Source organism: Choloepus didactylus, chromosome 2 (assembly GCF_015220235.1).
Source record: "Choloepus didactylus isolate mChoDid1 chromosome 2, mChoDid1.pri, whole genome shotgun sequence".
NCBI classification, from domain to species: Eukaryota; Metazoa; Chordata; class Mammalia; order Pilosa; family Megalonychidae; genus Choloepus; species Choloepus didactylus.
Genome location: NC_051308.1, coordinates 131,214,602 through 131,239,731, shown reverse-complemented (window position 1 = coordinate 131,239,731; position 25,130 = coordinate 131,214,602). Strand labels below are relative to the sequence as shown.

At 51.5% G+C, this 25,130-nt stretch overlaps 1 protein-coding gene and 1 pseudogene across 5 annotated transcripts; both read right to left on the bottom strand.

Moving 5' to 3' along the window:
• Positions 1 to 820: 820 nt before the first annotated feature.
• On the bottom strand, positions 821 to 2,207 carry LOC119513328 (annotated as a pseudogene).
• Positions 2,208 to 6,061: 3,854 nt separating this feature from the next.
• On the bottom strand, positions 6,062 to 24,693 carry EPS8L3 (EPS8 like 3). Of its 5 annotated transcripts, none has more exons than XM_037815358.1 (20): positions 24,667 to 24,693; positions 19,314 to 19,508; positions 17,213 to 17,279; positions 16,985 to 17,049; positions 15,105 to 15,263; positions 14,676 to 14,825; positions 14,530 to 14,585; positions 14,005 to 14,129; positions 13,800 to 13,915; positions 13,404 to 13,536; positions 13,263 to 13,324; positions 12,939 to 13,013; positions 12,404 to 12,552; positions 9,000 to 9,084; positions 8,706 to 8,740; positions 7,999 to 8,188; positions 7,659 to 7,787; positions 7,243 to 7,316; positions 6,606 to 6,738; positions 6,062 to 6,360 (listed from the first exon to the last, which is right to left on the bottom strand). In XM_037815358.1, the coding sequence occupies exons 3-20, from the start codon at positions 17,241 to 17,243 to the stop codon at positions 6,349 to 6,351; spliced, it is 1,779 nt and encodes a 592-aa protein (XP_037671286.1). In that variant the 5' UTR covers positions 17,244 to 17,279; positions 19,314 to 19,508; positions 24,667 to 24,693; the 3' UTR covers positions 6,062 to 6,348. The 5 variants fall into 5 exon arrangements, with proteins under 5 accessions (XP_037671286.1, XP_037671296.1, XP_037671305.1 ...); XM_037815368.1 differs by having other exon boundaries at positions 14,005 to 14,126; XM_037815377.1 differs by lacking the exon at positions 17,213 to 17,279 and having other exon boundaries at positions 24,667 to 24,692.
• Between the last annotated feature and the right edge of the window lie 437 nt (positions 24,694 to 25,130).

The following is a 25,130-nucleotide window of genomic DNA, read 5'->3' as shown; positions in this document are numbered from 1 at the left end:
GAATTAATTTTTGGGGGAAGGAGGTTAGATTATAATCGTGTGAAGCACAGGATAACCAAGAAGCAAAATTCCAATCTGGTACAAACACCCAATTTCTAGGAAAGAGAAAGGAAAAGGAAGAGATCCTACATATGCTTTTTTGATCAGAAGACTCATTGAAATGAAAGGGACAGTAATATGAATCCTCGTGATTTTTCAAGTCTTTTTGCATGGGCATCAGGATGGCCTGGTGTGAGCTGCAAGCAAGCCAACATGATGTGGCTGTCGCTCTGATTGTTCTCAGATGAATATGTATGCAAAATAAGTTTTCATCTCCATTTAGTTCATAAACATACACAGTGCTGTCCCTTTCAAATAAATGGGGACAAAAAAAAACTCAAAACACCACACACAAATACTACGAAGTAGCAAAATACAAAGAAAAAAGCTACTTTTGTTTCTGGCAACATTAAAAAAAGAAAAAGAAATATAAAAAGCAATGTGGCATTGGTCCCTTATTTGTAAAAAAAAGGTACTTGGGTATGCCACTAAATCAGAATTGGTTTGTTTTTGAAAATTCAAAATACCTAGGTTGTAAAAAGTAGCACTTTTGTCTTTTAAAAGTTCAAAGTGTCACATAACACTTATAACATCAAAAAGGGTTTTTGATCAAAATCTCAGCTTTTAAATCACGTTTTGCTTCTGCAAATCTGGGAGAGGAATTGTATTCTTACTGGAATGTGGCTTATGCTGGTGGATGGATCTGAAATACAGTGTCTCCAAAGGGCAATGCCTCCCTTTTTGCCCTCCTGAGGACTACACCAACAGCTAGCTACCAAGCTCAAGTTCTTGCTCCCATTTTTTGGAGTGGTGGGGGTAGGACCTTCAGGTTGCTATCTTTACCATCTCCTTTTCTAACTTGATTGCCAATTGTGTCTTTTATGGATTTAATCTCTTTTAAAATCTCATCCAACTTGGCTGTATCTGCGGTTTTCTTGGGAATGTTGATCAGGTTGCACTTCTTGTTTGCAGTGGGCTTGCTATCCAGAATGTTCTTTTTGACCACCTCGAGATCCCTGTTTTTGCCTGGAATGTTTCCCTGCTTCAGGGAGATGAGGATTGAATCTGCATTCTTCCCCTCAAACCACTCTTCTGCTTCCAGCAGTGCTTCAGGCCCCTCTGTGTCAGGGTACAGGTCTGCTTGGAAAAGGCCTGACTTCTGGGAATAGTCATGATAATTGGCTCATACTTTCTCTCATGAAGTTTGAAGAATTCTGGCAACCTTACATTTGTTAACATCAAGCCCCTTCTTGGGCATGTAACCCATTCCCCTCTGAGGCTCTTTGCTGTGGAGTATGTTGAGGTAATGGACATACTGGGAGTCATCCGTGATCTCAAAATAGCAGACACTGCTGTCGCCCTTTCCGCACAAGTGAATGATACTGGTGTCAGGACCATAGAAAGGCAGCAATACCCCATTGCTAGTGTCCATTTCATGAAAAGCAGTTGGTTCCTGTGTATTTTTTGGATTCCAGAGAGCCAGCTGCTGCTCACTCATGGTAAAGACATTCTCATCAGCCAGAAAGATGGCTTCCATGGGTCTTACCCCTTCATGTGCTTTCTCCTCCTGTTTCTTACGATCAGTTACTATCACTTTCTTGTGTTTGGAAGCTGTGCAGATCAGACTGCCATTCCAGTTCCAGCTTACATTGTAAATCATGTCTGAGGGCATATCATCCAAGTTTAGAAGTGCTTCCCCCTGTACCCTCATTGCAAATGATGATTGTATTATCGCAGCCTGCACTAACAAGTACGTCGTGAGCCATCGGATGCCAGGCCACAATGCCACCTCTCTTTGAGTGGCCTTCTAGAATCACCACAGGTTCAGTCAGGGAAAGGGTGAGTCCGTTTTCTGGGATCTGCCATACCATAACCATGCAGCCCTCAGACCTGCTGGCAATGTCTTGATCATTACGCAGGCACCAGTCTGTATCGAGCATGGGTCCTATGTGGCCACATACTGTAGGGTAGGATTTGTCAGTTCAGCCAGTCTTGTGCAAAGGAAGCACAAGGAATGCTCCTCTCCCAGTGGCTTCTATGATTATGGCAACAAATCTGGGATGGACATCGCAAAAGGAACTATCCCAGGTCACACAAGAAACCTGGATATCATCATGACACTGGCCAAGTACATGGTGAAATTTGATCTGTTGTACCACTCTCCTCATTGTGTCATTCACCGAGAGACCCTCAAAGGCTCAACAGGCTCCTCCTTGTCCTTGCATCAGCTCTGTCAGCCATCAAGGGGGGCAAGGCATATATGACAAGGTTGACAAGTTGGTGCTGGCTTTTGGTCGAGAGCTCAGTTCCTCTGCAGATGGGCCTTTCCACAGTCTGGTCAGTGTCTTCATGACATGGTGGCTGGCTTCCCCTTTTCTGGCCGCCTTTGGGTCAGACCTTGGAACTGGCCTAGCTGGCCAGTCTTCCCTCAGGGAATCTGAGGTTGAGATGCCTCCCCATGTCCCCTGCAGGGCGTTCAGGAGACTGCGTACCTGGAGGCCGCCACAGCTTCAGGCCCGTACCGGGCAGCTAGAGGACTTCCTGGGAGCACCCCAGAGGAGGTCCAGTGGGGGGCTGCAGGGGACCCAGCTGCACGGCACGGGAGCCAGGTGAATTAATTTTAATAATGTGTTTTATTTAGCACAATATATCCAAAATAGTGTAATTTCAACATATAATTAATATAAAAATTATTAATGAGGCATTTTACATTTGTTATTTTATATTAAGTCTTCAAAATACAGTGTGAGTTTTTCACTTACAACACATCTCAATTCAGACTAGCCACATTTCATGTGCTCCATGGCCACATGTGGCTAGCGGCTACTATATTAGTGCAGATTTGGATGCTTTGCTAAGGTGAGTGATTACCAAACTCTTTCAGGGGAATTAATCTAGCTTACTTGTGTAGTGTGGACGGGAGGAGGGAAGATATTACCATTTTTCTTCCAATCATTGATCCATCCCTCCATGTATCCATCCAACAAGTATTTATTAACATGCTTATTATGGGCAGGCTTTAGGTGCTAGGGATACAAAATTGAACTCAACAGAGAAAACCCCTGCCTTCCAGAAGCTTATATTCTAATGGTGAGAGGCAGAAATAAATGAATAAATAAGGAAATATATAGTAAGTTAGATGATGGTACACACACTAAAGTGGGGAAGACAGACAGGGAGTGCTGGGGTGGGAGTTGGGGCCCCCCAGCAGGAAGAGGATTTGTGTTTTTAAATAGTGTCTTCGTGGAAGGTCTCACTGAGAAGCTCAAGGAGGTAAGGTATGAAGCCACTCGGCTGTGGGGGCTGTGTGGGTGCAGGAGTGGCAGGGGTGGGGTGGGGGGACTCCAGGCAGAGGCAAACAGCAAGTACCAGGAGTTGTTGCTGTGTAGACAGCATTTAAAACCATGACCCTAGAGGAGATCACCAAGGGAGTGGGAGCAGGAGTAGAAGAGATGAGATCTGAGTGTTTTGGTTCCTGTGGCACATCAACATTTAGAGGCTGGGGAGTTGAGAAAGATCTAGCCAAGAGTCTGAAAAGGAGCTGCCAGTGAGGGAGGAGGAAAACCAGGAAAGTGTGGTGTCCAAGAAACCAAGGGAAGATGTTTGAAGGAGGGAGTGAGCAACTACATCAGATGGAGCTGGTAGGTCATGAAGACTATAGTCCCCTGGGGGTCACTGATGACCTTGAAAAGAGCAAGGCTGTGTTTGGAGGCCCCTGCAGTCCTTGGAAGAACTAAGCTTCTGAATTTAAGCAGGACCCATTTGTAACAGTTTCAGCATGGGAAAGACAGGATTTGTTGTGTGTGGAGACATGGGAGAGGGGGTCATCCGGAAGCTACTCTGAGAGTTTCTGGCCGAGCCTCCTGGAATGGCCACTCAAGTCACTCTGAGCCCCCAGCAACCCTGGCCCAGGTGTAGGAAATCACATTTCCCTATTAGTTTCAGTAAAAGCAAGGTCAGGTCTTTTTAAAGGAATATTTCACTAAAAAAGAAGAAAGGGACAAATGCATAAGGGCAGATGAATTTCACTCACAGGAACTTAAGCTTAGGAAGGCAACTCACCAAACCTTTCCAGGCTTTATTTTCTTCCATAAAATGAGCATGATACCTATTTCACAGAGTTATTGTGAAACTTAAATTGGAATAAATTAGCTAACATATGTCAAAGTTCCTAGATTATCGCCTGGCACATCATAGGTGCTCAATAAAAGTTAGTCTTATACTTCAAGTTAATTAACACTTTTTTTTTTTTTCCTGGTTCTGGAAGATTTCACTGCTTCACTTCAGTTCTGTGAAGTCCCAGAGGGCCATGGGTAAATGTCTCCTCCCCCACATGCCAAGAAATTAACTTCTCTGGTTAACTTTTGTCTTTGACAAGTCAGACCGTACAGGCCTCATTTTTTTTCTCTTTTGTGAAAGAAAGTGTTTGCTGTCCTATTCTGGGTTACTACCTCAGAGAGAGAATTTTCTGAGGCCAGGAGCTTGAGAGAATGACACAGGCAGTCTAAAAATAGGGTAATCAAGGCCCAGATGATGTTTGGTTCATGGACAAATTCAGTTAAGAGCGACTTAAGGAAACGTCTTGTCCAGTGGAAGGTCCTGGAGTCCATTTAGTACATCAAACCTCATCTGTAGACCAAATAAATAAAAGTACAACTACTATTATTACTGTGTCTGCAGGTGTCAATGATGGTTTTGAGATTTAAAGAAGGCTGTTTCTGCTACAATATATTAGAAGCCACAGATAGTAGCAACTCTTAACGTTGGAGAAAACAGGGACCCAGAGAGTTCATATAGCCAGTTGGTGGACTTTTGACTTCGGACTCAATGTTCCTTATGCTCTGCCAACAGAGATTCACACAGGGGAGTGAATTCAAGGTTTGCTTACCCACTGGGAGGGGACAAAATTTACATGAAAAGAGGCAGTTACCAAGTAGAATCTGTGCACCTGAAATACTTGTTAATGCTCCTTTGGATCAGATACCAGTAGAACTCATTAAAATCTACAACCATGAGCCCTGGTGTTCTTTGTTCCTGTGAAGTGTCATGTTTCCAGCTATGCTGAGTACCTTGGAATAAACGGAGAGAAATGTACACTGGATAAAAATGGCAAGCTGTGCTAGCTTGGATGTATTATGTCCCCCAAAATGCCATTATCTTTGATGCAATCTTGTGCAGGCAGGAAATGTATTGGTGTTGATTGGGTTGGAGACTTTTGATTGGATGTTTCTGTGGAGATGTGATCACTCAGCTGTGGGTGAGATCTTTCACTGGATAATTTCCATGGAGGTGTGGCCCTGCCCACTCAGCATGGGCCTTGATGAGTTTACTGGAGCACTATATAAGCTCAGACAGAAGGAGCAAGCTTGTTACAGCCAAGAGGGACACTTTGAAGAATGCACAGAAGCTGAGAGAGGAGCTGCAGATGAGAGATAGTTTGAAGACAGCCGTTGAAAGTAGAGTCTTGCTCTGGAGAAGCTAAGAGAGGACAAACACCCCAGGAGCAACTAAGAGTGACATTTTTGAGGAACTGCAGCCTAGAGAGGGACATCCTAGGAGAAAGCCATTTTGAAACCGGAACTTTGGAAAAGACGCCAGCCACTTGCTTTCCCAGCTAACAGAGGTTTTCCGGACACCATTGGCCATCCTCCAGTGAAGGTACCTGATTGCTGATGTGTTACCTTGGACACTTTATGGCCTTAAGACTGTAACTGTGTAACCAGAAAACCCCCTTTTATAAAAGCCAATCGGTCTCTGGTGTTTTGCATTCTGGCAGCATTAGCAAACTAGAACACTAGCGTAGCCTTGTTTTGGACTTTGTTTAGAAAGTAAGGAGAGCTTGGACCATCATTCTCAAATTCTGACTCTCAGTTCCAGGTTGCAGTGAGCAGTCCTACTCACATTCACATGATCCCGCCCAGTGATGGATGGAGGGCTGCTGTTGTTTCATGCCCAGTGTCCCAGCCCTCCCTGCCTCCCCAGACCCAGAAGAAGCTGCAAGAGTGGTACATGCTGAGCTTGAAGTTGCTTTTATTGGGAAGAAGGGGGACTCAGAAGGGTCCTGATAAGCCTAGATGGAAGCATCTCAGATTTAGGAAAGAGATACAATAAATAGGAAGCCACCAGGGAGGGCTTCCAACACAGCAGGAAGGGGTGCATTTGCCTCAGCCACTGGACCTGCTCATCCTCTTTGCTGTGTGAGCTGAGGTGTGAGCATCTGGGAGAGGACTTCTGGGGGATCTAAAAGATATCAGATCCGCCATCTGATATGTGAGAGGGCCTGGGCCTTGGAGGGGTCTGAGCTGGTGCCTAATGGCCCATCTGGAGAAAGAAAAGGATTCAGGTGAGGCTGATGCCAGGTGAGGGAACCCCAGAGCTCCTGCCCACCATAAGGTTGGAGCCCAAAGCCATGCCTGAGGGTGTGAGGTCAAGCCCCTGGGGGACCATCCTGTGCCCAGTGCCTCCCACACTCAATTCCACCCCAGCACTGGGGCCTGGCCCTCTCACTCTTATCCAGAGAGGATCAGACACTCCCAATGGGAATCAGGACCCCGGGATATCCTCACCCCTAGCATCCTTCTCACGGCCTCTAGCCGTGTCAGGATCCGAGGGGCCTCCTCTGGACACAGCATCTGTAGCTCTCCAGGTCTCATGTGAAGCAGCTGGCTCCCCATTAGGGACCCAAGTGTCTTCACCGTGCTGTGAACAAAACCAGCAGAAACTGTCAGTGGCAGAGTAACAGGACAATGGTCCTGAATACTGGAGTAGAGAAGGGGCCGTTTGAGGTTGGAGGCTGGGGTTACAGGAGAATTTATGGAATAGGGTATCTGGAAGTGAGGAATAAGATAAGCATTTTAGCTTAATCCAATTTCAGAACTCCTGAATTTGAAGGGAGACATGCTCTGGAAGAGAATTTTATGGCTGAGCTGGCAGGCTGGATTCTTCCTGAGTTCCCTGCCCAGATTCTTGTTGCCTTCACCATGCCAGGGACTCCCTATTTAATGCTCTAACCTAGCATGGACAAGCCTTCCCTTCTGTTCTCCTTACTCAGTGGAGACAGTGCAGGGATGGGGCAGCTCCTTTGGGCCTGTCATGTAAAGTGTAGATCAGGTTGAATTATCTGGGTCTCTGGGTTTTCTTGGTTATTATTTGAGCCCTTTAGAAAAGGTTATCCCTCCACACTCCATGGGAATAGGCACTTACAAAGTGGAAAATTTCTCTGCCTGCAGCCAGGCTGTGACCTCCTCAGGCTTGGAGCTAAGTCGAAGCATTGGACCCTAGAATCAGGGGAAACTGGGGTCAGAGGCCATCTTATCTTATAGCCACCCATATCCCACCCCTCCCCCATCATTATCAGGGGCCCTTTTCTGGGCTCCCATCAAATCACTTATCTCATTGAATAGTTTGCTTGTCTGGCAGGGATCCTGACTTTTTCTTTGCTCTTGGCCCCAGAGCCCAGTATGATAAAGCTTGGCATATAGGAAGTAGGCAATGATATCGATTGAATTGAATCAGGACTACTCTCTCCTCCACTTGTCATTAATTCTCCCCCCCACCCTCAGCCCCCACCTCCGACTCAGGACTTGTAGCTTCCCTGGATAGTAGAAGCTGGGTAGTACCCGAGGGGGTGATTGGTTCTGGTTCCCAGGGGCCCCCGGCTGGAGGGGCTCCAGGATGTTGCTGGGGATGTAGCCGCTCTGTCCCTTCTCATTCTTCACCAGCCACCACCGCTTGCTCTGGTCCAGAACCTGCCAAGAGTCACTGCCCTAGTCACCCTGGGCCTCTGTTCAGCCAGGATCCTCTACCCAGCAAGCCTTTCTCCCTCCTGGTCCTTTCCCCCTTTCATCTCCCTCCTTAGGCCACCAAACCCAGCAGCCCCAGACCTGGACAACCCACCCCAGGCTGCCTATAGCTCCCCCAACCACCACCTCTTTTTCCAGCCTCAAGTCCAGGCCTCACCTCCAGCACCTGTCCCTCAGCCACAGTGAGCTCCTGTGGGTTCCTGGCTTCAAACTCATACAGGACTTGCATCTTCAGGGTTGGCTCGACAGGTCTGGGGCTGGAGGGCATGGGATTGGTGTCCCCAGGCAGAGGGCCATGGTTGTGCGTCTCCTCCTGTGCAAAGTGCGAGGTGCTCTCTAACCTAGGGCTTCCCCCCCAACAGAGACAGAGTCACAATGGCTGGAGAAAGGGGCCTTGGAAATTGAGCTCAGAGAACCCAGTCCAGAGAGCCCCAGATATCTCCTGCCTGGACTCTAGTAGTGACTTTTGGGTTTCCATGGAGTTTAATGGCAGGGCAGTGTTGGGTTGGGGCTTGGGATGGGGGTTTTGGCGGGCTGGATGGGTCTAAAATGTGACTTATTTCTGAAGATTTCCAGCAGCAGAATTTTCTACATCTGAGCTCCCCTCTGATCACTTTATACCTGAGCCCTGAGAAATCGGAGGTGTATGTGGGTAGTGTCAGGAGGAGAAGGAATTAGAGCCTATGAGGGTAAACAAATTGCTTGTTGCACCCAAGGTAGGGAAGGAATGTGCTTGTACATGTATATGTCTGGCTGACAGAGAGCCCAGAGGGTCTCTGTGATGTAGAGATTCAGAGACACAAAAGATCAGCCCCGTCTCTCCCTCCCTACAACCATGTGGTTTCTACTGAGCCCAGGGCATACCGGAGGGAATTAGGGTCCTGGTATCCTGAGGGTGCCTGTAAGGGACAGAAGAGACAGTGAGCAAGAGCAGTGAGTCAGCCAGCATGGTGGGAGGGAGCTGACATACTGGACCACGACCTACTCACACAGAGCTACCTTGTATCCCCTTCCCTGCCTCCCCACTATGCAGATACAGGTACCCACAGGAACCCACCCACTTACTTAGTTGCTGTGTGACCATGGATGGGTCTGGGAGGGCAGAAACTAGCCAGAGACTAGGGCTTCGGGTAGGGCTCTGTGCTAAGCAACACTCACCTGGGTGGAGAAGGGCTCTGGAAGCTGCCAGCCGTCATAGAATGTGGGATGGTAGGGTGGGGGCTCCTTGCCTGTCCAGTTGGCCCTGGGGGGAGAACAAAGCTGAGTCTCTATCCACTCTGTGCCCTGCTGTGGCATGTGGAGAGGGAGGAGATGATAGGGTCTAGCCTTGGGATCTCCTGCCGGACAGGGGACATGGCTCATGTGCACAGAAGAAAAGCCTCAACGTTCACAAAGGACACACAGTAGGATGAACAAATCCCACCGTGCCAGCCTGCACTAAGTGCAGGTACATCAACCCCATGAGGACACGATGGGCACTTTATCACACTGATTGGGGGTTTGGATTAAAGTAGTAGAACCTTAGAGTGTAGGGTTAGAAGACCGACCCCCTTGGGATCATTTCATCCATTGTCTTTTCTAACTTTTTTTTTTTAATGCAATCTTATTGAGATATAGTCACACACCATACAATCCATCCCAAGTACACAATCAGTGACTCCCAGTATCATCACATAGTTGTGCGTTCATCACCACATTCGATTTTGGAACATTTTTATCACTCCCCAAAAAAAGAAAAGATAAAAATATAAAAGAAAACCCAAACATCCCATACTCCTTATTCTGCTTCCCCGTTGTTGACCGCTAGTTTTGATATAGTACATTTGTTATCTTTGATGAAAGAATATTAAGATATTACTGTTATAGTCCACAGTTTGCAATAGTTACGTTTTCTCCCATATACCACTTTATTATTAACTCCTGTAATAGTGTTGTACATTTGTTCTAGTTCATGAAAGAACTTTCTTATATTTGTACTATAATTCACAGTCATCATCCACCACAAGATTCACTATATTATACAGTCCCAGATTTTCACCTCTAGCTTTCCTTCTGGTGACATGCATGACTCTAAACTTCCCCTTTCAACCACATTCACTCACAATTCAACACTACTAATTATACTCACAATAACATCAAACCTCTTAATTATCCAGCAGCAGAACCCTTTCTTCTAACTAAAGAGTTTGCCAAACTCCCAACTTACGGAGCAGGCCACCGCGGAGCCGCTCTGACCGACTCTGGGGTGGGTGCTGGCACTTGCCACTCAGTATCCCCTGTGTCCATTGCACAGGACCCGGAAGGGGCGAGCTGTTGGCAGCCTCCAGGCTTGTTCTGCTTGGAATGCCCGCCATCTTGCATGTTCAGGTATTGCCCACTGGCTTCCTTGAGGAAGTACCCATCCCTGACTCACCGGGCAGAAGGGACTATTCCCTTTTCTGCATTCCTGCTGAGCTCGGCACACACCTGGCTCGTTGCTCCTCTGACACTGTAGTGCACACGGTTCTCCCATGTCTGTGTTTCTCACTGTATTGAACTCCTTGAGGGCTGGCCCCTGTACAACTGCTGGCTCATAGGAGGCAGCTGAGAAATGTTTGTTCCATGAGAACAAATGAATTTTAGTCCCTCTTCTGTATCCTTTTAATTGGTTTCTTCTCTTGGGCCTACAAACATGCTCAGGTCTTCTCTTGACCCTGTTATTAGTCCCTTTAAGCTGTCATCCTATTGCCTTCTCTTTGCCAAATTTCTTGAGAATGTGCTTATATTCCCTGCTTACATTTTCTCACTTCTGTTTCTTTCATTATTCCTTACAGCCTGATTTCTACCTCTGCCATTGCTCATTGAAACTAGTTTGTCTGAAGTCCTGATAATCTCCTGATTGCCAAATCCAATGGCCTTGCTTGGTCTCCATCCTTCAGTTTTACCACAGCATTTAGTATTATTTATAGTTTTGGGTCAATTTGCCTAAAATCAAGTAACTTAAATATAATTCACCTAAAATGCAACTCTTTTGAGGGTATTTACACTTCTCTAGTTATTCTATTTTCTGTAATCTTTCATTTTATTCGTGTCTGATTATTTTAAGAAATTTGAAAACATCTTTCCAAGGGCACATCTGACTAAATTTTATATTAAAAATACTACTTATCAAAGGTACCTCATTATATGAACAGCAGAGTTGTTTTGAATCTTTGTGGGTTTCTTTTAAAAATTGTGTCTGTTGATATGTTTTCCTAAGATCACAAATTCTTGAACTGAGGCTGGATTTTGAAACACAAAAGGTATATCCAACATTGTTACTGAATGTTAAAGCAGCTGAATGAAATATTTGAGGGTCTGCCATAGACCGTTTTGTTTGGGTCCGTCGCAGGATGTCTGTTTTCCTTTCTCGTTACCACTAGACAGATGCCAGGGCTGTGCCCAGACAACATGAGGTCAGCCCAGCCACGGTGGCCAGTGTGCTCCAAGGTGGACCTGTGCGGTTGCTGTTAGTTCCCAGTGTTCTGGAACTGAATGGTTATGAGATGGGAGGTCCAGAATCCATAATTGATTTCACTGTAGTAATTGAACCAAGAGATTACATAAAATGGATTGTTTTGAATTATAATTCATGTCTTTAGATAAATTGGACAAAAAACATTTAAATGGGGCTGAATTGAAAAGAATTGGTCATTAGGCAAAAGGACTCAGTAGATAAACTCCTTATTTCCCTGTTACCTTCTTTGTCTTTCTAAAACCCTTTTCTCTCTTTGCTTTTATGCCTCTGCTTTTTTGGTTCTTTTAACTCTCTTAACTTCTCTCTGCCTGCTTAATCTTTTCTCCTTTCACAAACTACATGTATATGTTTCCCGAGGCCCTGCCCTCTTCTCTCAGGGAACAGAACAAACTGTGCTTGCTGAAGTGAGGTCAGAGGCCTCTACCTCTAGCTGTGGCTCCAACCATCGCTTCTGAATGGATGGTTCTCACTTCCACACAGCCAGGTGGGACCTGTCACCCGAGGGCCAGGCCACCCAGTCTCTGTGGGGTGTCCCATGGGTGCCTCAGCTCAACATATCCAGCTCCCTGTGGTTCCCATCAGCTTGACCTTCTTGTCCACCCACCCATCTTGATTGCAGAGGCCTGGAATATCTCTTTCTTAATCCCCAGCCAATGGGTTGCTAAGTCTTGTCAATGCTGTATCTGCAGGATTTCTTACATCAGCCATTCTTAAATTATGGCTGGATTAAGACAAAATTTTCATTTTGTTCCTGACAAAATGAGAAAAATATTTTAGTAGAAGGTTGCCAACTATCCTTTCTTGAAAAGAATTGTTTTTTCTTTTTTATGAGATAATGCCTTTCCTTCAGTGGTAATGGAAGTTGTTTCATTTGTTTGTTTTGTTTTGTTTTTTTAACTCTTCACACTTAGCCAAATAAAAAGTTGGGAACTCCATGTAGCTTTCTCAAATTTGTTTTGAAATCTTACTGGTTTATGACAACATGGAGCCTGGCCACCCCTGAGTTCCTGCCCTGTCTCCCAGTCCCCTGCACCCCTAATTCAGCTCAGGCCTTGTCTTCACTCACCGGCTGGTGGTCCAGGCCTCGCCCAGCTCCTTCCAGAAGTTACTCTCGTCTGGGCTTAGACAGGACTGCAGCAGGTTGACGGCTTTGGAGGTGAGGAGGGGTGAGATCACTTGGGCTGCTAGGCCAGACTCAGGGCAGTGTGTCTGGATCTGAGGGAGGGATGGAAGGTGGCAGGAAGCCTCAGCTCCCATAGAGCTGAATGGGGGTGGGCAAGGGCCCAGAATGCCTGGCTTCCCACTTTGGCCATGCCACGTTGCCTCTACAGGTGGTCCCTGCTGCCCCTTTGGTCTCCCTCAGAGCCCTGATGGCCTTGGCTGTCACCCCAGCCATCTAGCCTTTGGGGGGTGGGCTGGACATACAGGGATGGTGTCTCGGGGGTAAGGAGGAGGATGTGTTGGTGTAAGCAAGGGGTGGGTCCCACTGGCTCTCTCCAGCTCCTGCTCCCTCTGCCCTTCTCCCCAGCCTCCTGTCCTCCCTGTGTTCCTTCTTGACTTCAGCCTGCCCCCCTTCACCACCCTGTCCTCCCCCAACTCACGAAGTCCAGAGTTTGGAAGAGGATGTGCACGAACTCAGGGGCACCCGTCCCATGAAGCCTGTTGGTCAGCTTCCCCTGGGAACAGAGGGAAAAGCCTGTCACCATCCTCCCCATCCTGCCTTTGCCAGAGCCTCAGATCCCTGGTGATTGTTTTGGGCCTTGGTTTGGAGCCTGGCATGCTCCCAAAGTCCCAAAAGTCCCAATAGTGGGAAGGGGAGGTTCCAGGGGTAAAAGCCGGAGACTAGGAGAGTGGAGTGTAGCTGGAGGAGGAAAAAGGGGAAGGGGGAAAAGTAAGGGTAAGGAGCTTGCTGAAGAGCCACGTACGAGGAGGTTGAGGCTGTACTTGATCTTCTGGAAACAATCGATGTACTGTGCCCGTGTCAACCCTGTGGAAGAGGGTGGTGAGTCACGGCCCATCCCGACGCTCCTGTCTCCCAACCCTCTCTCCCAGCTCTCAGGGCTCACCTTCTTGATATTTGTCCTTTTTTTTCCCCAGTCTCTTCTTCTTCTTCTTCTTCTTCTTGCCCGTCTTTGCCTGGATCTCCTTCAGCTTTCCCACGAACAGCTCAATGTCCCTTAGGACATGGCTCAGCACCTCCTGGGCCCCAGACAGTCCACGGCCTTGAATAGGCAGCTAAGCCCAGCCCAGGAACTCCCACCCCTTTCCCCCCACCTCTGTCCCGCCTGCCCCACCATAAGCCTCCAGCCTCAGGCTCTGGCTGAGCCTCCCTGGCACTCCATAGCCCAGAGCCTGCCCTCGCCATCCTGGGACCCTGGGACCCCAGGGGTTGGGGAGAGGTTGTGCCCTCCCTTTCCCCAGGCCCAGAAAGCCTCAACCATCCCCAGACAATCTGTAGTTACCTCGTCCCTCTCTGGGTCCTCAGGAGATGCAGGCCGTATTGGAGAAGGTGGAGAGAAGGCACTTGGCTCTTGGGCACTGGAGTGGCGAGACTGGGACCTCGGGGATGGTGGTATATCTGCAGTGTAAGGGGACCGTGGACCCAGAGCCTCTTTGATCTTTGACTGAAACCTCCTCCTCTCACCTGCCCCTACCTCCCAGACTTACTTTGCTCTGGGGTCATCCAGTGGGGCTGCACTGGCAGGGGCCCCCGCTCTAAAGTGGGTGCCTGTTCCAGAGGGGGCCCTGGCCATCTGTCCTGGCCTGGGCGATGGGCTCCAAATCTGGGTCTGCTGAGGACGTGGTGAGGGACATATCTTTGACAAGGCTTTTGACAGAGTCCCTGCCCATACTTCTGCCCTAGGACCTAGGGCACCACCACCTCTTTCCAGAAGCCCCTCACTTGCCAGTCTTCATCTGGACCCTTCCCTGACTCTACCCTGCTTCATCTGCCCAACCTCCAGGCCCTCTCAGGTCCCATGTCAGCCTCCAAGGACAGTCTCTAGTCCCCCTGGGCCCAGCCCCAGCCCCTTAACCATGCCTATTTGTGCCCTGGCCCCAGCCTATCCCCTCCCCAGTTCCAGGTCCAAGTTGGTTGGGCCACAGGCTCCTGGAAGATGTGGGGTTGGGGTCTGGCCCACCCAGACCTGAGCTCTGGGGTCCCACAGGCAGGGGTGGGGAGAAGCTGCTTACCTTTGCTCTAGCTCCTCCTCCAGAGCCCTCTGCAGCCCTGTCCTCAGTCGCTCCGCCTGGGGGACGCAGCAGGCAGGCAGGCTGTGTGTGGTGGGGCTGGGGACCCCGTTCCCACTCTCTCCCCCACCCCAGCCCTGGCCACTCACCCCCACTTCCTGGCACTGGAAAAGCAGAGTGCTGCTGCCTGGCAGGCCTGACTCCTGCACAGTGATGGACAGGACGGAGTTGTAGGAGCAGATGTTGAGCGCCACATCCATGGCCTGGATGCTGCCCAGGTGGTAAGAGTCTAGTTCCTCCTGGGTTAGGTGAAGAGGTCAGCAGGGAGGTCGCTGAGAGCCTGGCCTGGCTCCTGAGAGTGCCTGACCTGGGGCACCCCAGCCCTCTGGTGGCCTGGAGCTGGGGTATCATCTCCCCTGCCCCCTGTCCCTGGTCTCCTCCCAGACCTGGGTGGGTATGTTATATGGGGTGGGGGTGGGGTGGCATGGGGGAGGCTGGTGGTGTGGAGTTGGCAGAGCCTGGTGCTTGCCTTTCCAGGTTGGTTATGACCCATAGCTTTGCTTGCGGGGAGGACTGACCTTGGTCTCGATGTCCAGCAGCTGAAGCCAGCCATCCCTGACCTGCAGGAGCAAGTCCTGGCTCCACACCCGCCCCTGTGCGTCCATCTCCTGCAACTTCTTCAGGGCATCCTTGGGCTCCCAGACTCTCTGAGTCCCCAGCTTACACGTCATCAGGTGCTGAGGGGAGAGGTGGGAGCCCAGGACTCGGAGAAGGTTTGGATACGGGGTAACGAGTGGCAGTGGGAGGAGAAAGGTGGCAGAGGGGAGAGCCATGTCTCTTCATGAGGGAAGGTCCCGGTAATTCAAATAAGCAACCCTCAAGGGTGGATGCGAGGGCCAGGGCAGAAGCAGGCGGGTCTGGGGGGCTGCCTGAGGGGTTTCGGGACCCCAGGGGAAGGACATTCAGGGCTTTAAACAGTCCAGGCCAGGTGAGGGGCTGGGTGGTGGTGGATATGGCCTCCAACCACCCAACACACAATTAAGTCTCAGCTCCTCCGGACCCTCAAAATTCTGCTTCCTTTGCTCTCTTTGGGAATCTGCCATTCCAAACCACTCTCCCTCCTCACTGACCTGAATCTAGCATTCCTGTGTCCATGCCTTTGCTCCTGCTGCTCCCCAAATCCAGAATGCCTCTCCCACGTCTGCTAGCCCACCATCTGCCAGTCAAGATCAAGTGTCTCCTGATTCTTGCCCAGCTAGATCCATAGTGAGCTCAGCCTGCACTCAAGCCCTTGACACTTGCTAATCTGGCTGTTCCTGTAGGTCTTTGCCCCTTATCACCCTTTCTAGGAGACTCCTCACTTCTCCCAGCCAAATGCTGGCTTCACATCCTGCCCTCCCCTGCCCTGCCTCCTGTTGAGGGAGGATACAGTCTGCCTCCTGCCGCCTCTGCCTTGTGCATACCTCCTAGCTCCTCTTCCTGGTATTTACACCCCCAGCAAGTTCAGGGGACCCCAACATCATGAGGAAACTCCCTGTCATCCTGAACGTATCTCCTCTCTGCTTCCGGCCTGCTGGGCCTAAATGGAGCCAGTCCCCAATTCCTCCCTTGCAATGAAGCCCAATACTCCTGGCCTCTCCCCACTAGACTGGGGCAGCTCTATCTCTGCTGCCCTGTGGAGCTGTCTTCCAGACCGTCACCTTGGTGTTCCTTCCTGCTGCTTCTCCACCAGAGCTCTAACACCCAATGCCGCCTGGGGATGGTTTCTAGCCCAGATGCCTCCACCTGCCCAGGTGTATGCTCTATCCCAGCCACAGCCCTGGAGTCTGTCCTGTCACTGTGGTGTTGACAGCCCTCCAAGCCACTAGCTATTGCAGAGCCCATATCATCCTACTGGGCAGGGCCAGAGACTCCATTGTAGCTGCCACGTAGCTCATGCTTGCTGGGGGAGCTCAGACCCAGGCACCTCCCCTTGCCGACAGAGGCCTCCCATGGGGCCTCCTCAAGCCTTGCAGGAACTGCTGACCTCACACATTCCTTCTTCCAACCACGCCAGATCCCGAGCAAAGAACAGGTCCCTGGGCTGGGGACTAGTGTGGACTAGTCTGGGGAGTAGATGGGCAGTGGTGCAGGAGGACAGCTGCCAAGGAAGGTGCCATGGCAGATGCCTCCAGCCCCAGGCTCCTGCTACTTCTTCCTCCCTCAAGGCAGGTCACCCACCCCTTAACCATCAGCCTGGTCGTCAATGGCCTCCAACGGCACCCTTCCCCCTGGCACCCTTTCCCCCTGGCACTTAGCAGATGTTTGGTTAGGCTTGTTGGATCTGAGTCCCCGGGATCTGGCCAGGTCAGGCTGTCGTGGGGACTTGTCTTAGATGTCTCTCTTTTGGCAGGATGGTGGGCACATGGGAAAAACCTGGGTTGAGCTAGGAAACCACCTGGGGCCGCGGGGTACTCACCTCCACCCTGTGCTGCAGGAGGGTGGGCTCTGTGGTGAGGCTCTGTGCATACTCCTTCCGGTGTACTGCAGGGGGAGGGGATTGTGGGGGCAAAGCAAGGGGATGGTGGGGGGCAGCTGCAGGGAGGGGTTCCATATGGGGAGGGGGAGACTGGGAGGGCAAGGGGCTGAGGGAGCCCAGCGGGAGGAAGTGGAAGGGACTTGGGGGTAGGGGGTGGGGAGAGCTTACAGTAAATGGCTCTGCTACTGGGCCGGGACATGCTGGTGCTGCTGTGGATGGTTTGCTAGAACCCAAACTGAACAAAGGAGACAGCTGAGCCTGAGATGGCTGGGCCCCATCACAGCTGGGGAGAAGAGTACCCAGCCGGAGAGCTCAGCCCTGGCCTGGACCTGCGACTTGGACCCGCGACTTGGACCTGAGGCTCCAGTGAACCTTTTCGGAGCAGTCTCCAGCCAGTTGCCCTCCACCCAGGAGTGCTCCATCTTGGCTGGGTCTGGAGGTGGCTGGGGTGTGGCTGGGTCCCAGGGCAGGCTCTAGGCCCCCCACTATCTGGTCAATAAAGCTCATTCCGATGGGCCCAGGAAAGCTGAAGCTGGAGCCCCAGATCCCATCCTGGGCCTGGTGAGTGGACTAACCCCAGCTTCTATAAGGATTCAGCAGCCTGTCCTGACAGAGTAAGTCCTCTTGTCCGAAATGAAAGGAGTTGATGTTGACTCCTGAGCTGGGGCCCCTTCAGGGGGAATGCGTAGGTGTGTGCATACATGCGTGTGTGCATTTAGAGTGAGGCTTATAGGGTTTGTCAGTGATGGGCTATCCATCTGCCCTTCCCTGAATGTCTTGCCAAGTCTCCTGTCCCTTTGCCTCTCTATACTCTGCACTCCCACCCCCACCCCGAGTTCCTTGCCACCCCATCCTTTCAATTCCAGCTCAAGCATCACCTCCTCAGTGAAGCCTTCCTTGACTGCCTGCTCCACCCTGCTGGCCGATTGCCTCCTGTGATGCCACACCTTGTCCATTCCTCTCCAATAACAAGAGCCACAGCAACCACCATGGTTACTCCTTATAAGTCTTGTGCTGAGCCTCTTATAAATAGGATAGCATTTCTTTTTCACTACAATCTGCTTGTACTTGGTGCCATATGCCAAGCACTGTTTTAGGGCCTTCACCTTTATGAACTCACTTCATTCTCAAAACAACCTTACAAGGTGGGGACTGTTATTATCCCTGTGCCCAGAGGAGGACTCTGAGGCTCCAAGAGGGTGACAGGCCCAAGGTCACAGTCAATATTTAATGGAGAATGAACCAGGCCTGCCTGGCTGCAAATTCCATGCTTTAATGTTTGTTGACATATGGGCCTCTCCTCTGGGCTCTGAGCTCCTGAAGACCTGTCGTGGTCACTGGTGTATCCCTAGTACCTTCTTAGCACAGTGTGGGTCTAGAATACCTATATGTTGCGATGGATCTGGATTAAACGTGGTGTGTGTTTACCTGCAGGACAGGGGTGGGAGTTCGTGGATGCCGGTCAAGGGTTTGTGTCATTTGAATGAGGTGCATCGTGGAGAGAGTGTCAGTTTCATGGGTGTCCACGCATCTGCATGATGCACCTGGGTTGTAAAGAAACCCTGGAATATCCTGGGCAAAGTGTAAAAGAGCAGCCCACACCCCTGTTGTTTATGACTGTTATGAAAATAACAGAGGATCTGATAAGAGGACTCAGTGATGTGGAAATGAACTGCAATTAATCAATGGAGGAAATGTGGAGGAGGAGTGTGGATCTGTTTTCCTTGTTTGGGGGACCAGGCCCCCTTTCCTCTCCAAGGGGAAGAGGTGCTACAAGCCTGCTTCCCCTCCCCCTTCCCAGCCTCGCCCCAGGCTGTGGCCTTTCCTGCTTCTAAACACCAAAGAGAAAATGAGCTCTTCCTGGTCAGCCCCTCTCCCCACAACCCCCATGGCAGAGATCTCCCCCCACAAACACACGCCAGGATGGTGCCTGTGGGCCCCTGTGGGCAGGCATCCACTGCTAAAGACCCCTGATAACAGAAGAGTGGAGAGGGGGGCTGGACTTGCCCAGGGTAAGGCACTCTGGCGGCCCAGCTGCCTCCATTTATCCCCACATGGAGGGGCTTGGAGCAGGGAAGGGGTTTCAACCTCACAGACACAGGGGAATCAGCTCGGAGATGCCTCCCAGCCCTCCTTGGGACTGATCTTCCCGGCTGCATCTGGAACTAGGCTGGAGACCCTGGCCTGGGAAGCCACTGAGTCCCCATCACCACCCCGGGATCCCCTGTGGCTGGGCTGGCTCTGACCTTCCCTGGGGCCAGGCCCTTACCTGGGTGTCGGTGAGCCCTGGCGTCTGGTTCCCCTGAGGGGAGCTGGTGTTGGAGCTGGTGGCGGGAGGGCAGCGGCTTCTCCGACAGTGGCCACGGGCAGAGCCCTCCCAGGCAGAGCCCGGGAGAGCAGGCAGGCCCCAGGCAGGCAGGCGGGCTCTGGCTAAAGAGGCAGCCACACCTGTGCTCTTTGGACCCTGGTGGGTGAAGAGGCCTTCCGGGATGTCACCTGCCTGCCACCCAAGCCCAATACCGTGGCAGGCAAGTGGTGACTGGTGCCCCCACTGGTACCCTCATCAAACCAGAGACCCCCGCCTTCCAGCCTCCCTCCTCTGCTTGCCCCTAGCCTTAGACGTGGCCCCCCTTCCCCTCTGCCTTTCGGGCATCTCTCTTGGGGCCCCAGGTTGGCGTCAGTCACTACGGCTGGGACCAGAAGGAGAGGGCACCCATGGCCCAGGGAATCTGGGTTCTGTGATCGGGGGAGAGATTGGCTGGGGGTAGTCCCCAGGCTTTGTGGGGAGCTGTGGGCTGGAACGTGTGCCTGTGTGTGGTGTGTAGTTACGTGTGCCCAGCTGGTGCCTGTGAGCAGGATATGGATTTTCTTTTAGTGGACGGGGACTGGGGCATGGGACTCAGTGGGCATTACAAGGTGAGCTGAGATTTCTTTCTGGTGGGATCTTCCTTGCTGTGTCCTTCCTTCTGTCTGCTCCTACCCAGCGTGGTGCCTTCTCATCCACCCATCCTTGGTCTTCTATTCTCTTTCCTCTCCCACCCCCCATACCTAGACCCCTGGTTGATGCCTGGCTGCCTTCAGCAAAGATGGGAAAGTGAGACCTGCCTCTGTCCCCATTCACTAACCTACCTAGAACTTTATTTTGTTTAAAAACTTTCTTTGGTACAGCTACTATTTGGGGTGATGGAAAAAATTTTGGTAATGGATGGTGGCGATGGTAGCGCAACGTTGTGAATGTAAATAACACCACTGCATTGTATACTGAAAAGTGGTTAAAATGGGAAAATTTATGTTGTATATATGTTACCACAATAAAAATTAAAAACCAAGCAAAACAACAGACTTCCTTGACTCTCAGGGTGGGCCAGGCCCCCTGCCCTCCGGGAGCTCACAGGCTAACAAAGGAGGCTGGGAGCAAACAGAAGGTGCCAGGCAGAGGGGAGGAGGGGAAGAGGGGAAGAGCCCAGCATGGAGGTGAATTCTCATGGGGCAGAGTATTGGGACCCTGGCTGGGGTTATGGTTTGTAATAGAGGGTCCTGTGGAATCTGGGGGCTGGAGCCCGCATCCTGTACCCCCAACCCTGGCTCCCTGGGATCATTCCAAGAGACCTCAGTCTATTTCTCCTCACCCCGCCCCCTCCCCCCCGCCAGCCAACACTGCCCTGGGTGGCCTGGAGTCCAGGGATTGGAACCTGGCAGAGGCCTTCCCTACGAGGGCTGGTGTGGGCCCCAGGGAGAGTCCAGCGGGCAGCCGGCCTCTGGGGCCCAGGGATGGGGTGCCTGTTGGGCCAGCACCTCAGCTGTCGTCATTGGAACCGGCCCTCCTGACCTCCCTGGCTCTGTTCCCTGGATCGTAGATGCTCTCTTCCCACCTTCTCTCCTCCCACCTCCTCCTGGACTTGGCCCTGCTTCAGCTTCTTGAGGATGACCTGTTATTTCATTTCTCCTCTAGTTCCAGGTCCAGCTTCAACAGGGTTAGAGGCACATTCCTCCTTTACTCCCAGCCCTGGCTTGGGTGCCCAGCCCAGACCTTGTTCCTGCTCAGCTCAGTCCAGGCCCTTCTTTCCCACTGCCCCCAGCCCCAGGCAGTCCATGCATACCTGACACTGACATGGGATACCTAGGGGTCATGGAAAGGGGCCGAACCCATGGCAGAGATCTCTGGGATGAGAAACAAGTGTCGCCTGGCCTCCTCAGCACCTCCACTCTACAGCACCCTTTAGGGGTGTCCCCAGAAGCAGCTTGGGTCTCTGCAGATGGAACCCACATCAGTCTGGGTCGGGGTGGACCTGGGGCTTCTTCAGTGCCCAGCACTGTGGGTATCTGCCAGAATGGAGGTGCCCAGAGAAGGGGGCATTAGGTGGTAGAGGAATGGAGAAACCAGGCCACCCACCCCTGGGGATTTGGGGGCCATAACTGGTGCTTCTGCACAAAGAGAGGTCCAGATGCCAAAGCAATTCTTTGGCAAAGTAATCCTGGCTGAGGCACTTAGGAGTCAAGGCTCAGGAAGGTGGGGAAGGAAGCAGGGGCTCAGAGAGAGCTTTGCCCTGACAGCCTGAAGGCTGTGAGACCTCATTCATTCACTCATTCAACAGCGTTCTACTGGGGGCTTCCTACCTGCCCGGCACTGTACCAGGTGCTAGGATACACCTGGAGGGCTTACAGATGCCTCAAAACTCAACCTGAGCTCAGCATCTTCCTCCAAACATCTCTTCCCACGTTACCCATTTCAGCAAAGGCACCGACACTCAACCAAGCTCCAATCAAGAAACTTGGGAGGCATCCCCAACTCCTCCCTCTCCTTCCACTCCCACATCCAATCCATCACCCACCCTGCGAGGACCACCTCCTTCACAAGCTCACATATGTCTGCCTTCCTCTTCACCCCACTGCTACTCCCTGAGCTCAGACCCCGTCAAACTCTGCTTTGACCACTGCTATAGTCTTCTTCCCCATCTCCCTGCCTCTGGGCTTGCACTGATGAAATGCTCCCTACTCATTGCAGACAGAGGATCTTTCTTAACTGGATATTTTATCATCCACTCTTCTGTCCAAAAGCCATCACTGACTCCCTGATGCTCTCAGGAGAGAGAATCCCAACTCCTTACCATGGCAGAGCAGGCCTTTTGTGAACCTGAGACATCTGTTCCCAAGCCTGGCCTTATCTCTCACCACTCCCTGAGTCTTGTACTTTACACTCAGCCTTAGAGAATGACTAGTAGTTCCTAGAAGAGTCATGCTTTGGTTCCTGGGTACTTGCTCTTCTGTCGGCCTGGAATGCCCACCCCTGGAAAACACTGACTATGTCTTTGTTTTTCTGTGTAAGCTCTGCCTCCTCTGGGGGCCTTCCCACCGGCCAGGGCTGGTGGAGACTCATGGCCCCTGGCTCCCAGACATCTTGTACACATCTTTCCCCAGCGGACTAGGATTCCTGAAGACACAGAATAATCTTTCACCCAAGTCTAGAGGAGAAAGGACCTGTAAACAAATAAATACGCCGTGGCATCTCTGGCACTGAGGACCATACCCTGCCTGTAGGCATCCGGAAGACTTCCTGGTGAGGGACTGCTAAAGCCAGCTCTTAAAGGACAATAGTCACGCAGCCAAGGGTGAGATGGGAAGGAAATGCCAGGCAGGGGAGGAGCAAATGCGAAGGCTGGATGTGTGAAATGGTGAGAGGAGATGTCCAGTGTGGCCGGAGTGTGAACTGTGTGTGTGTGTGTGGGGGGGGGGGGTAGGGGTGGCAGGTGACGGGTGTATTTGTGCCTTCATCACCTTGCAGTGATGAGAGTCAGTGCATGGTTTTGCACAGAGGTGTGGCAAGGATATTACTGGATCCGTTGCCTCCCAGGGAGATTGGCCACTTGCTGATTCTGAGGGCTGCTAAGGGGTGAGCTACAGGGCCCACCCCAGTGTGCCTGTGTTTCAGGTCGAAGGGGCCAAGGAGCCCCTCCAGGCCACCCTGGTCCAGCCTAGGAAGCAGGCCTGGGGACAATCCTGTGTCACATGGCAGTTCTCTCTCCTTGGGTCTGCCCCTCTGATTTCCTCTGGCTTCTGGTTTCCACCAACTGCTGTGTTCAGTTTCCTTTGCTTATAAGGCTTAAGGCCCACCCTAATTCAATTTGGCCTCATCTAAATAGGATCTTTAAAGATCCTATTCACAAATAAGTCCACACCTTAACTAACAATAGCATCTTTAGAAGTCCTGTTTACAAATGGGCCCACACCCACAGGAGCACATGTTTTTTTTGGGGGGGGAAATGATTCAGTCCCCAACAGATGGGGGAAGACAGAAAGAGAAGATGGTTTGGGGGACAGGAAGGAAGGGTTTCTGTTCCATTCTGGAAATTATCTTCATTTTGAGAAGGTTATTTGGCTTCTGAGTAGATGTATCATCAGACAGGGGGAAGCTGTCATCAGGAACTCAGGGGAAGGGAGGGAGATATAAATTTGTCAGTTGTGAGGACACAAATCTTAGAGGCTTAAGATTGGTTGGGATGGCCTGGGGGAAGTTTGTAGATAAAGGGAAGTGAATCCGGGACCAAGCCCAGGGGATTCCAACATTGAGAGACTGGAGAATGAAGAAGGACCAGCTCCGGAGTCTGAGGATGGGGGCCAGTGAGCGAGGAGGAGAGCAGGGGAGGGGCGTCCCCAGAGCCGAGACAGAGAGGGTTTCTAGAAGGAAGGCATGGACAACTACGTCAAGTGCTACTGAGAAGAGTAAAGATACTCAGAGAGAAGTGGCTACGTATTTGGCAACCTAAAGAAAAGTCTCCATGGAGCAGTGGGGGCTGAAGCCAGCCTGGAGAAAGCTGAAGAGTGAAAGCGAGGCGAGGTGGTGCAGACTGTGAGATGAGGGGGTAGACAGTGGGTACAAGAGATTTTGCTGTGAATGCGGTGTGGGATAGCAAGGGTAAGATATGGAAATTGTTTTTCTTTCTTTAAGGCGGGAAGGCATGGCATCATATTTGCTAATGGGAATAATCTACTGCAGAGACTGATGAGAAAGTGGAGATACTGAAGAGTGAAGACTTTGAGGAGCTGCTAGAGGGTGGGGTACAGAGTGGAAGTGGAGGGACTGGCCTCCATGGAGAGAAGGGGGAGAGGAGGAGCTAGTCTGCAGGGCCCAAGCAGGCTGGGGTTTCTAGCCTGGCTCCCTGGGCTGGTTCCTTGAGCCTGATTCATCTGTGCTCCCCCATGTAAAGTGCAACGAAAGAGAGGGGTCTGGTGCCAGGAAGGAGGTGAGGGTAAGGGTGATTTGGGGGCAGATGGTTAATTCTCTGGAGCCAGAGAGGTGTCAGAGGCTTGCTTTTCCAGGGGTGAAGTCCCAGCCATAGGTGACTTTGGAAGCTGCCAGAGACTGTGAGATTGGGGGGTTGGGATCGCAGACCCACCCCCATTTGCATGGCTTGCCCTGGGTCCCTCAGTCCCCTAAACCCCTTCATTTCTCTCACCTTTTTCTATCGGCCCCTGGCAGCTGGCTATCATTCCAGATGTTTCTCAGCTCCTCCTACCCCCCACCCATACTTCTGCACACTTGGTTCTGTCCCTTCCCTGCCTTGAACCCATTGGGTGAGTCCCACATATACCTCCCTACTATCTGTCCTCCATTAGTATCTCACCCTTCACTCCAGGAAGCTGGTAGTCCCAGCTTGCCCCAACAGCCCTGGAGGAAAGGCCTTCCGGGAAGGCTGAAAAGCCTGGACTTTGGACCCTGACTCAGAGCAAGTCTTCCAATGAAAGCTGGCTCGGAGAGGAACTGCAGGACAGGCAGGGAAGGGCTGCTTGGGAACGGGCGACCTTCGGCATCTCGAGGGAGGGGCCTGCCCAGGGCCAGGCTCCCGTCAGTGGGGCAGATGGGGAGGGGTAGGGAGTGGTGGTCCCATCACCCTGCTGGGTGGGAGCTGAGGGGCCAGGCCTGCAGCTCCTCCCTGGGCCGGTGGGCTGGCCTCGATGGCCTGGCCTGGCTTGGAGGGGAGGGGGCTTCACCGGCTCCTGCCCTCACACACTTCTGCTCCTGCCCCCACTTCGAGTTACTGTCCAAGGCAGACCACGATGCAGCCACCCAAAGCTGTGGTTAGGTGAA

Bases quoted from the DNA above. Each gene is read 5' to 3' on its own strand.
- EPS8L3 (XM_037815358.1), bottom strand. From the start codon at position 17,243: ATGTCCCGGCCCAGTAGCAGAGCCATTTACT. The intron at 13,916-14,004 runs GTAAGTCTGGGA...CTTACACTGCAG, and splicing joins CTGGATGACCCCAGAGCAAA to ATATACCACCATCCCCGAGG. The intron at 13,014-13,262 runs GTACGTGGCTCT...CTCTGTTCCCAG, and splicing joins AGTACAGCCTCAACCTCCTC to GGGAAGCTGACCAACAGGCT.